Source organism: Rutilus rutilus, assembly GCF_951802725.1.
Source record: "Rutilus rutilus genome assembly, chromosome: 2".
NCBI classification, from domain to species: Eukaryota; Metazoa; Chordata; class Actinopteri; order Cypriniformes; family Leuciscidae; genus Rutilus; species Rutilus rutilus.
The window spans coordinates 39,079,968-39,093,283 of NC_140210.1; the positions used below are offsets into that span (position 1 = coordinate 39,079,968).

Genomic DNA, 13,316 nt, shown 5'->3' on the forward strand with positions numbered 1-13,316 from the left:
TTGAATGCAGGATATGCTGAAGCTGTATTAGGAATTCTGTTTTAATATGGGCACGTCTTTCGTCGCGTTTCATTGTTGACCAATTAAGTATAATAAAGAACAAAAAGACTAAGTTTTACACAGACTTACTGAACACGTGAGGCTTTTTGACATTTTGACAAAGTCAACCTGTGCAACAATTCCACAAACCAGATTTCCCTATTCTATTTTACTTGCACCTTTTTTTTTTTTTGGTAGTGTTGGCACTCCCAGCTCGCCCTGTGAGTCAGTGTAAATGAGTAATGATTGCAAGCCTCATGGTCGCCACAAGGGGGCACAGATTCAGCACCCGTGATCACTCTCGCTCCTAATATGTGTGTCCTGCTTATTCTCCAGTAATTAGCATTTTGTTGATCTGTTTATTGGCATTTATATTAGTCAGTTAATCAGGTAATTAAATTCACAGTGATGATATAATCAAATTAGTTCCCACAATGCCCACTCCAAGCCCACAGAAGCATACGTTTTAAATTATACATTTAATTTGCATTACCATTCAAAAATGTTTATGTTTTCTTAAGGTTTAATATATTTAAAAATAAATAAATAATACTTTTACTCAGAGAAGATGCATTCATTTGATCAAACGTGACAGTAAAGACTGTTTACACTGATACAAAAAATGCTGTTCTTTTGAACTTTCTATTCAGTAAAGCACAAATGTATCACAGTTTCCACCAAAATATTAAGCAGCACAACTGTTTTCAACATTGATAATAATGAGAAATGCTTCTTAAGCAGCAAATCAGCATATTAGAATGATTTCTGAAGGATCATGTGACACTGAAGACTGGAGTAATGATGCTGAAAATACAGCTTTAACATCACAGGATTAAATTACATTTTACAATCTACTCAAATAGAAAACAGATATTTTAAATTGTAATAATATTTTACAACATTACTGTATTTTTGATCAAATAAATGCCGCCTTGGTGAACATATATGAGACTACTTTTAAAACCATTTAAAAAAAATCTTACTTCCCCCAAACTTTTAAACAGTAGTACTGACAAAAATATGGGTACCTTTAGGGGTACAACAGCTTATCACTGGGGCAGTACCCATAAAAGGACAACTTTGTACCTTATCAACCCATTTTAGCGCCTAGAGTAGGAATGTGTACCCTTAAGGAACTTCTATGAACTTTTATAAATAAATTAGGTACAAAATTGTCAGTTTAAGGGTACTATTATCCCAGTCACAAGCTGTTGTACCCCTAAAGTTACAAGTTTCTTTGACTAGTGATGGTTAGTTTGGGCTTCACATGGATACACACATAGACACACTAATGGTTGATGTCTTGTGTGGTTTAGATAAAAGAAGAGGAAGTAACCCAGCTGAAACAGGAGATATCAAAGCTTACAAAAATGAGAGAGGGGGTGCAGAGGAGACTCCAGCAGATGCAGGAGCAGAAAGTGGAGATGGAGAACCAAAGGGAAACACTCAGGAATCAGATCACTGGACTGGAGAGAGGCAAGAACACACACGCACGCACACACACACACACACACACACACACACACACACACACACACACACACACACACACACACACACACACACACACACACACACACACACACACACACACACACACACACACACACACACACACACACACACACACACACACACACAGAATTCATGACAACTAAGCTAAGAAAGAATTAATTCTGAAATCATACTGGTCATAACTCTTGACTACTAAGTATGCAAAAATTTACTTTTTTCAAACTTACTGATGCTAAGCGTATCATTGTGTGTTTTGGCTTTTTAAATTATGTGTCTTGGAGTATTAACCAAATTTATTTCAAATTTGAGTTGAGTGTTAGCGATTTGTGTGTTGGATTTTAAACACTTTGCATGGCGAATCAAAAACCCGCCCGGATTCAAAATCTGTAATCTTTTTATTCTGCAGATGATTCGCTTGGCACCCAAGACTGTTGTTAGCTAAGCAAATATTACATGAATTAAAAGCAGAACACTGCCACTGACAAACCAATAACTTTCTCCCTAGGATATCCACTTCAATTTTCTTGCACCCTCACCGATTCTGTGAGGGAAAAGTTCACAAAACTGAGGCAAAGCCATGAGAAATTATACAAGCGTTCCACTGGACCGTTAAAAATAGCGTTGCGAGTTGCGAATTTCAATTCAGCATTTCAATCATATTGAAATTTGAAATAAAACCGCCTAGTTTCAAACTAGATATTATAAAAAAAATATTATGCTATTCATCTGTTTCAGTCATTATGCTTGGTCATCAGCGGGGCATAGTCATGGTGATGAATGCAAACACATGAACAGAAATACCCTGCTGATGGTCATAAATATGGCGTATGAATGCAAAAGTCAAGTGACTGAAACAGATATGCACATGTTGCTATGATTATTTTGTACCAATTAGGGCTGGTTCACACAGAATGTTACAAATGCGCAGGTCAGTGGAACAAAAAAAGCGCAAGGTCTAGAGGCGCTTCAAATGACAAGAGACGTGAGCGCAATGGTTAAAGAATTAGGTCACCCAAAAATGAAGTTTTGTCATTAAAGGGATACTTCAGGATTTAGCATTAAGCTTTGTATTAGTAGAAAACCTGTAGTATTTTCGAATTACCGTGCTTTCCACCCTCATATCCCCCTGATTTTTTATCTGGAAAAAATCCTCCGATGACGCAAAAATCGTCATATTGCGTCATCGGAGGATTTTCTGACCAGAGGCTAAAGACTACAGCCAGTAGGAGGAGCTGTCCCGCATGTTTTCAACCCGCCCATAGAGAGGGGGATCTCACTCACAGAATGTACACATAGTGTCAGCCATCTTTTTTTGGAAGCTAAGCTAGCAGGCTCTTGTTCTGTGGAGAAAGCTGAGTAGTAGGAGAAAGCTGAGTAGTAGGGGTTACCATCCTCTTTTTCCCGGACATGTCCGGCCGTCGAGATCGTCCAAAATGTCCGGGATTCGGCTTTTGCTTTCTGCGGTCGCCATTCATTGTTTACATGCACACCTTTTGTTTCAATCTAGCTGAATTCATTCCGATTGGTGAATCTGAATGTAGTGTTTACATGAACGCTAAACAAGTGATCGGTTGATGTGCGTTTTAACATTGCTAAGAAAATTCCCGCTCCTCCGTGAGAGATGCGAGACCGGTGCGTCTCAGTAATGACGCCACCGGCCTCGCGCCGTTCTCCCGCGGCCCTCAGTCTCGTCCTGCTCGCCACAGTAAACATGATGAATGGCGACTGTAGAACGTAAAAGCCGAATCCCGGACATTTTGGGCGATCTCGAAATCCAGGGCAAACTCATCATGGAGACTCGCTAGTAGCCTAGCTTTGTTGTTTTCAACTGCGCTCTCTTACCGGTAGGCGTGGCTTGGGAGTGGCCTCCTAGGGCAGCGAAGCAAGTGCATTCTGGGAGTTGTTGTATTTCATCCACATAAGCCAAAAATACATTTTCTGGCTTTTCTCAGTCTAGAAAGCTCCAAATTCAAAAATAATTTCACATTTCTTCTACATAAATGACCTATTTTAAATACACATTCATCTTTCCAGAGGTGAAGTATCCCTTTAATTACTCACCCTCATGTCATTCCAAACCCGTAATACATTCGTTGATATTCGTTGAACACAAATGAAGATATTTTTGATGAAATCCGCAAGGTTTCTGAACCAGCCATAGGCAGCAAAATCATTGCAAATTTCAAGGCCCAGAAAGGTAGTAAAGACATCGTTAAAAAAGTCCATGTGGCTCAAGTGGTTCAACCTGGTTTTTGGGTGAACTAACCCTTTAAAGAGGTCCATCTAGCGGATTTTGAAAAACAGTGAAAAGTAGCTCAGTGGAATGGCAAAATGCGTTCCCTAAGGCCCGTTCACAAGGACGATAACTATACCGATAAAGATATAGTTCTAGAAATCATTCTAAAGGTCCTTTCACACTGGACGCGATTTTGACGCACGAATAATTTGCGCGATGGTTTTATTTTTTGATCAGCTGTTTGTGTAATGAGTGCTTCCACATCGAACGCGAATGTGCTGCGGCGAAAAAACTACTTTTCTTTTTTTTGCTTCGATGTCGATTTTCTTTTTTACTTTTTTGCGGCGACAGAAAAGGCTTCAGCCAATCACATACTACAAGGACAAAGATGTGAAAGACAATGTGTGGCGTAGCATTGCCAACCAACTCGGTTATCACGACTGTGAGTATGTTGTGTGATAGTTTTAGTCGTTGTATAGTCCTGTGCTGTGTAGGCTAGCAGGCTAAACTACATTTGGGATAGAAAGCTAACACTATCATCGTCAAAGATAGAGATAGAGACCATGTTTACTTTGAACATGTAACAAAATGTAGTGAAACTGTTTAGGGCTCTTTAACTCTTTCTTCTGCTGAACACAAAAGAAGATATTTTGAAGAAAGTCAGTAACCAAACGACTGATGGACCCCATTGACTTCCATAGTAGGAAAAAAAAATACTATGGAAGTCAATGGGGACCAGCAACTGTTTAATTACCAACCTTCTTTAAAATATCTTCTTTTGTGTTCAGCAGAAGAAAGGAAATCATACAGGTTTGGAACAACTTGAGGGTGAGTAAATGAGGACAGCATTTTCATTTTTGGGTGAACTATCCCTTTGACTTGTTACTTCGTGTGTAACATGTAATGTGTATTGACATAACAAAACGCACCATGTTTAGTTGAAGACGCAAAAAAACTGTGGAAAAACCTCAGGGACACCTATGTGAGAAAAAGGAGAGAGGAAAAGGAAACTAAAAGTGGACATTAGCATAATCCCCTTCAGACTCACTGTTCTTTAAGATTGGGTGCACCCAAAATCTTCTTTTCTGTCTTTTAAATAACATGAAAAGCTTGTCTTCACTGGATGATGATGATGAAGTGTCCATGTTTTCTCAGCTGTCGGTGCGAAAGTTTTGGAATGCTGAAGCTCTGAACGTCTGTGACGTCGCAAATTCACGTCGCGGCTGATGTGAATAGTTTTGACGCGAACTATTCGCTTTTTCGTTACGCATCCGGTGTGAAAGGGCCTTAAATGCAAAGGAATAGCAGAGTCCACTCCGCAACTATAACGACAATGGCACAGAGAAACGATGTCACTTTCAGACTGATTTCCCCCTGCTGATTAACGCTAAAAACGTTGACAGCCATTCAGAATCCAGCCTGATTTAAAGAGCTCGAGCATTTAAACGCTACACGACAAAACTGCATTGCACACTTAGAATAAACAGAACGATAAGGTTCGCTGGTGTGAGCACTAATTTAGTTATTGTTATAGTTATCGTTCTTGATGTTAACAGGTCTTTACACTGTAAAAGATGATTGTTTTTGAAGTTGCTAATAAGTATGTTCTACAAGGAAAATACTATTTCGGTACTTTCTACTTCTATTCATGTTTAACTCTGTGTTACTTGCCATTTCTTTGTAATTATTTGTGAAATGTACTAGCAATTACTGTGAAAATCTTTTTTTTTGTGTCCTAGTATATTTTGGCCTGGACAAAGAGAGGTTGAGAAATGGACATGTAAAACTAAATTATGATGTTTTCAGGGAAAGAAACCTTGACTAACATTATCAAGACGACTTAAGGGAGGACTTCTCTTCTTTCAAAAACTCTCATCTTCCTTGCTTTGTTCTCTTTCTCTTTCTAAACACAGGTAATTCGTTTTGAAGGAAGATAGAGCTCAGAGTAATTACAGTCAAACAATGAATACATCTAATTTAATTTTTTTTTTTTTTTTTTTCATTTGACCTCCTTACTTTCCTCTACACTTCTCTGATTTTCATTTCCAGTTGTACATACTGTCCTGTCAGTCTTTGGTTCTTCCCTACTATTTGAATATTGCAGGTTTTTGGAAAGAAAATTATACTTCTGTCAGTTTGTTTTTCTCTTTGTCTCGGTTTGTCTTTTTTACAGACCATTGACTCTTCACATTCATATGTATCTGTCTCTTTCTTTTCTGATTTGAATCAGTCCCCAATTCTTGTTGGTTCCCCATTGAGCTGATGGCGACCTAACATGTTGTTTACGAAGCACAGGCTTCTCATTATTTATAGTACTACAGTCAAAGCTTTAAAAACAAAAACAAAAAATGTTTATGGCTACCTACATCAAAGCTGTTTTAATGGGCAATTTATTTTTGAATAATGTAACTATCAGATCTTTTTATTTTATTACATTTTTTTAGGCACATCAGAAGAGGGCACATAAAGCAATAACGATCCCAATTAGGGTGACAACCTTTACTTGAACAAATAAGTTTACACAAAATAAAACTATTTTACAGAACTAAGTTGGAAAAATAAAGATGACCAGCATCATTAGTGTCGCAGTTATCATTGATATCTTGAGTCTTGAGTCATCATTGAGTCTTTTAGTAAAGTCATTTCAAGCTAATTCATCTTCATTGTGTGAGTTTCTACTTCAAAGCCTTTGCGTTTGTGACAGTTCAGGCTACTAATTAACTCTCATGCTAATCCTGAAAATAGACACAGGTATTTAGTTCAAATGTTTTGCTAAAATCTCATGCCCTCACTCGAAAAGAAATCCACTCCACATTATTTATCTCACTCCAGAGATGTGAGCAACCACAAAGTGATTCCCTCCCAAACCGTGTCCCCTCAGCACCTATCCTGGACCAGACCTTTACCTCCAGCCGTTGTGGCAGGACCTGCCTGTCCCGCATAGGACAGGTGGATGTCCTTCCTAAATCTTTGTTCGCGAAGCCAAGCCATGATTTTAATGATTTCTGTTGGGTTGTTGGTCAATTTAATACATGGCATTAAAAAAGGCTTGCATTATGTTTAGGGGGTGGTGTGGCGCAATGGATAAGACGCATGCCTTTGGTGTGAGAGACCCGGGTTCGAATCCACTGTGAGACACCAATGTGTCCCTGAGCAAGACACTTAACCCCTAGTTGCTCCAGAGGCGTGCGACCTCTGACATATATAGCAATTGTAAGTCGCTTTGGATAAAAGCGTCAGCTAAATGAAATAATGTAAACTTCTATTTTTCAATGAAACATTGTCATGTGTGACATATGAGCTCATGTTAAACCTGTACATTTATAGCTACATTTTCCTCCGTTACACATTTTTCCTTGCACACCCCCAGAGGTCTCGAGTGTGTGTGCGCCACAGTTCCAGAGTAGAAAAGGAAAGGAAACATGGGTGGCATTGGTCTAATAAAGTGACCTTAGTCTCTGTCTGATTCATGTTCAGAGCTCAGACTGCTTATCTGGAGGCGTTTAACGGTCTGTTTATTTGTATTTGTAAGGGGTAATATAACGAAACAATAAAAAAAGGGAAATTAATGGAACAAAATGACATTAACTATCAAGTTTCAAAACCAATGTTTACAGGATCATTGGGGATCAGGTTGTAAATCAATGGGTTGCGACAAAAAAAAAGGGCAGAAGTTCTGTTCTAAAAGCATTGTGTACAGGAGGGATGAAATGATGCAGATAATAAAATGCAACTTACCATATAATTGTGCATAGGGCAGCAAAATAGATAGGTCTATTAACTAATAACTAACAGCGAGAAAAGGCCATATCTTTTGTTGGGTACATCAAAGGGCAAATGTATCCCTTAATAACATGGCTAATACCGCTACGATATTTAGCCTAAAATTTGTCACTGTCACACGCACACTAACCATGTGGACTTTGCTTATGTTTTGTACCGGTTTCCCGCCTTAATCTGTTGTCATGGTTGTTGATTTGATCACTGCCTCTATTTAAGTTCATGCCTTTTCAGTTTGTGTTGTCCGTCCTTGTCTACACTATGACTCTGTGTGAGTAAGCTAATTCTGTGATCCTGAAAATTATATTGTTTCTATTAAAGACACTTGATAATTCATCTTCGTCCTTGTATTGTGCGTGTTTCTACTACAAGTAGCGACAGAAGGCCAGACCTAGAATAGATTAGCGGTGTGTTTTTTTTTCGATCACCATGGATCTTTACTGTGCCTTGAGCAGAAGGATAGTTCACCCTCCCGCTACTGAGAGTGAATGTTTGCTACTGGACAACTGCTTTGATTTTGGAGAGGTTTATTTTCTGCCCCCTTTTTCTGCCGATCAGTCTGTTATGTCCTGAACTCTCTGGTCCCACCCAGCCTCCCTCTCCCACCACCTCTCCAGAATGCTATTGAGACTGCTTTATTTTTTGTTGGATTTTGTACCGCCCTCCAAGCTCCACTCCAGTCCCCAGCTACTCCTGCCACCCAGTCATCGCAACCTCCCATCAGTCCCTCAGTGCCTCCTCTCAGTGGCGAGTCAACACCTTGGGCCTGTTGGGAGCCATCTCTTCCTGGATGTGGGAAGCCCATGGCTCCGCCTCCTGCCTTTGAGCACTCCACTCCTCCTCGACCCCTCACCCTGGCTCCTGCTCTCCTTCCTCCCTTGATGCCTTGCCGGACTCCCTCGGTACGTTGGCTCTATCTGGTTCTTGCATCTCTACGCCTACGCAGTGGACTTGCGGGCCGGGCCGTTCGTTGCTCTCCAGCCCTCCACCCCTTTAACTTCGGCCAGCTCCTCCGCCTCCGCCTCCGCTCTCGGTCGCTCCAGCTCGACCTCAACCCTCCTGATGCCTGCCATCATCTCGGGGGGTTGTCACTGCGCCTACATTGTGGCCACCTAGGTCATCGGAGTACCATCACTGCATCGGCTCCCTGGCTGCGTGGTGGGCTCCAATGACAACGTCATTGTCGCCTCCGGTCGTCCACATGGTGTTGTCAATGACAACATCTCCATGGCTCCTCCCTGTGGCCTGGATCAGCGACTATCTTCCTCTGCTCAAGGCTAGCCCTTGGACTTCACCACAATCAGCACCACCCTGGTCTTTTTTTGTTTGACCTCCTCCCAAATGTCTTTCCCTCTCCAGAGCCTCCTCAATTTTCCATCTTCCGGCATGAGGTTGCGCCTTTCGAGAGGCGGCGTACTGTCACACACATGTAGTGTCCACATTTGTTCCATGTGGACTTTGTTTGTTTTGTTTTCAGTTTGTGTTGTCCGGCCTAGTCTACACTATGACTCTGTGTGAGTAAGCTAATTCTGTGTTCCTGAAAATTATATTCTTTCTATTAAAGACACTTCGTTCATCTTCGTTCTTGACAGTTACATTTTTAGCACACGTCGGTTTTTATTATTATTATTTTATTTTAAAAATGGTTGTATATGATCCAGGTTCATTGTAATATTAATCCATTTCAGTGTTTCCACATTTCAATCCATTTCAATTTCAGTGATTTATGGACATTTTTGTTGGGTTTGTTGGTTACCACTTGATGTCCAGTGTAAAATTTGGGATGAGAAGCGAATCCATTTGAGAACTACTGTGAAAGAGATCCATGTGCTTATGTTCTTTAACAGATTGGACTCGAGTCCTTTGGTCTTTCATCTCTTGCTCCCCCCCCCCCCCCCCCACCCTCCACACCTGCTCACATCCTTCTTCTTCCAGACACTATATGACCTCTCACCAACACCAGCATCCATTACCCTCATGGTCTGTCCATCCCAGCTGAGCATGTGAAGATAGATTTATCAGGAGACTCTATTAAATAAAGGCTGTGGATCCTACTGGTTTCAGCTCCAAGTGTCTGATGAGGTAGATATAGTGGTAAAGATCTGGGCTGGTAACCAGAAGGCTGCAGATTGAGCCCGTCACCACTGAATACAGTACTTTGTTTATTGCTCTAGAAGGACTGTTACTGTAAAGTTTGTCACTTTGGATCAAAGCATTGGCTAAATGACGAGTATCTTACCTTCATACCACATGCTGCACTGCTCAGAGAGACCCTAGAACCAATGTAGATGGACACTTCCATCAGTCTCATCAGTTGTTGACCATCTGACCTGTAATCCAGAGATCTTTGAGTAGGTTGTGAGTTGAACAATTGCAACACAAAATACCTTCCATGTTAGCCTGGTAATACCAAACTCTGCTACTTCGCTTTGCTTCGTAGACAGAGTCTGGCATGGCATAATTGAAAAGCGTTTTCTTTCTCGCGGGGAGGCGCTTGTCTGAAGTTTAAAATCATTGGTTCCCGTAAGCCAATCACATAACGTTTGGTTATGGCGTGTGTTATGCGCATGCTCAGCCGCATCTAACTTCCACTGTAAACACATGTAGTATGATGCGAAAACAAAACCATCGAGCGAAATACCGGAGTGAACATGGCTGTGAACGACTTTTGCAGATTATGTGAAGTAAATCTACGCATCCACGGTACAATCAGTGTCTACGTCACTGCTCTCAGCCCGCCCTCTGTTCGTTGATTGGCCGGCTGTTTTCAGGCCGGAGGAAAACGGAAAGCTATTACGCTGTCTCAGACTGAGTACAGAAGCGAAATGAAACTGAGCGGAAGTAAGAAGTCTGACGTAGTCAGGCTACTTCCATGTGCCATTCGTTGTACTTTAAAAAAAAGAATTGTTGAATATAGTAAGATGGAAATGTGAATGCCTATAACATGAGTGAATGTGAACATTCAATAAGTTATTTGCTGTTTTATAATGTTCTCTGGCCAGAAACAATGTGTTTATGTAAAACCACTGTACACAGTGAATCTACACAGCTGGTTTCGATTCAGAACTCAGATTTTATATTGGACATCAAGTGGTGATTCAGCACAGTACCAGAATTTTTGAACATCACTCTTAGAAAAAAAGGTTCAGTGGGGTACTATATGGAACCTTAGGGTTCTTGGTTCAATTTTAAAGAACGCTTTATTCCAAAAAGATTCTGAAAGGAGGAATGTCTTAAATGATTACCTAAAACTTTCATGTTTCACAGGTTTAGTTTTTTCTGGTGATAAGTAGCTGTTTAATTCTTAAAGTTTAAAAAGCTTAAAAAGCAATTCAAACTAAATTAAATAATTAAAACTAAATTCATAGAATGATGATCCCATTAAAAAATCCATCTTTTCTTCTAAGAGTGTTCAAAAGTTAACAAAAATGTATGTAAATGAAATAATTTAATAATATTTAATAACAATATCATGAACTACATAGAACCAACAATAAATTATTAACAATAAAATGTATAAAAGCAATGATATTTTTATAAATATAATTTATATAATATAAATAATAAAAAAATACTAACACTTAAATTATTTAAATAAACAATAGTATTAACATAGCATAGTCTGAATAGGAACATTTAAATACAACATTTTTCAATGTCTCTTGAATTTTGTTGGTTTCATGCTTTTGGCAGCTGATTTGTTCACATGTTTTGTTCACTACAAACACAAATACAAATCTTTAAAACTGAACCCATATTTAACATAGTCTTTTTATTTTTCATTTACATAGTTGTGTTCTTTTTTTAAGGGTGAGGACATTTCATGCAACCCATCGATGCTGTCATCCTCTTATTTTAACAAATGAGACAAATTTGTACCGAAATACAGTAGAATTACTCTTTTACATTAGCTATAGAATGATTAGTTACTCTTAAATGTTTTCATTTAGCAATTTTTTTCCCTGTGATCATATCAGGGCCCGGTTCCCCAAAACGTTCTTATCGCTAAGTAGTTCTTAACCTATTCCTTAACTTCTCTCTTAACGTTATGGCACGATTCCCGACACGTTCGTACGCTAAGTATATCTTCTGTAAGCCACACTTTCGTAAGGTTGGTCTGGACCACTCTTAGCTTTACCTTATCACGGTTGCAGGTCTATACGAATATAATTCTGAAGTTTTAAAACACCCAGACAGTATTCAATTAGGCTAATTCAAGTGTTTTCATGCAAAGAATAAAATTGTCATTACACTGATTGTTGTTAGATTTTTAATTATATTATTATACAATATTATTAATTTAATTAAAAAGCGCTTTTAAAGGCCAGTGAAAGCATAGGCCACTGTCAGTTAAGTCCTATTCGGACGCTAATATTGTTTCTCATGGGCTTGTATGGTATTTTAAACATTTATAGGGGTGAGTCTGTGATTTTAGTGCTGTCCGAATCCATAATATCAGTGTTTTTTCTCACCCAACCCGCGTAAAAATCCCTGGCCAAGCACCGGGTAACGTCGCACGTCAGAAGGTATATCTTAAGCAGCTTCCTAAGGTATGGTTCGGGGAACACACTTAGGAACATAAACAACTTTGGTAAGATATATGTTTCGAGTCTTCTTAGTGCGCTAAGAGTGAGCGTTATCGGGGAACCGGGCCCAGAACATTTTGGAATATATCTAACATGCTGTATTCTTTGAAATTACAGAACATCTCCAAATGGAGGAGCATAAGTATGCGTGGAATTTTCATGGAGCGACAAAAACAAAATGTGCACTTAATTTATCTTAGTGTCCTTGATCCCATCTGGGCAGTTTGACAAATGATCAGACTTGTCATCAAGCCAGTAATTTATAAAGATACCTCATATTAGTGAAAGTCTCCAAGCTCTGATTGGACGGTTGGGATGGAGGGTGTTTGGCGCGTGATGGATGGAGGCAGAGCCCTGTTGTCATCTTAATCGGGGATTCCACGGTGATGGATGTTGTCATCTTAATCAGGGTTGGCTGGATGATTGATGAGATGGGCTGTGACAGCGGGGTCAGTGAGCTGGCCGTCCGAAGAGCGAGGGAGGCAGGGTCATCAGAGGATAGAACATGGAATAGCCATTTCACATGACAGTGCAGTCCTACATTGTCCACTCATGCGAGCCTCTTCGCTGACGGCCGAGACACGGCACAGTTCCATTCTCCTGTTTCGCTGATTCTCACTCTTTCTTTCTGTCTTTGCATGTCCCAGTTCTCTTTTCTACCTCCTTCCGCCTGCAGCTGTATAATGGGCTTTTTGAATTGTGTAATTATTTTACGTTGGTCCTTCACAGGCTGTGGAAAGTGCTTCTGAAAACAACCCTATTAGCGAAAAGCCTTTCAAAAAGAAAAGTAACAATTAGCGCTATATCCCACTGGCTTTGAAAGAATATAAAATATTAAATAACAATAAGTGCCTTTTTTCTCTTTTTCTTAGAAATGGAGGCCTCAAAGAATCAGAGGGATGTGGACAAGAAGGCTATAGATGAACTGGTGCGGGAGAGGGGCATCCTTATTAAGGTGTGTGTGGACACGTGTTTCTAATTTACTTCTAGCAAAATGACCTCACAACTATATTAAAATGTACTGTATGAAACCACCCATAAGGAACATGTTAAAAGACAAAACATTGTTCTTCTAGGCCTGTCAGTTGATTTTTTAATATTTAATTTTAAAGAGGACCTATTATGCTTTTTTACATTTTCAACTTTCTTTAGTGTGTAAT

The 13,316-nt window shown here is 39.7% G+C and overlaps 1 protein-coding gene across 1 annotated transcript in view; it reads left to right on the plus strand.

Moving 5' to 3' along the window:
- Positions 1–13,316, plus strand: part of cfap58 (cilia and flagella associated protein 58) — a 151,844-nt gene that overhangs the window by 6,783 nt on the left and 131,745 nt on the right. The window contains exons 7-8 of the mRNA XM_084402206.1: positions 1,356–1,515; positions 13,029–13,111. Coding sequence (XP_084258332.1) covers positions 1,356–1,515; positions 13,029–13,111 — 243 coding nt within the window. The remainder of the gene's footprint in view (positions 1–1,355; positions 1,516–13,028; positions 13,112–13,316) is intronic.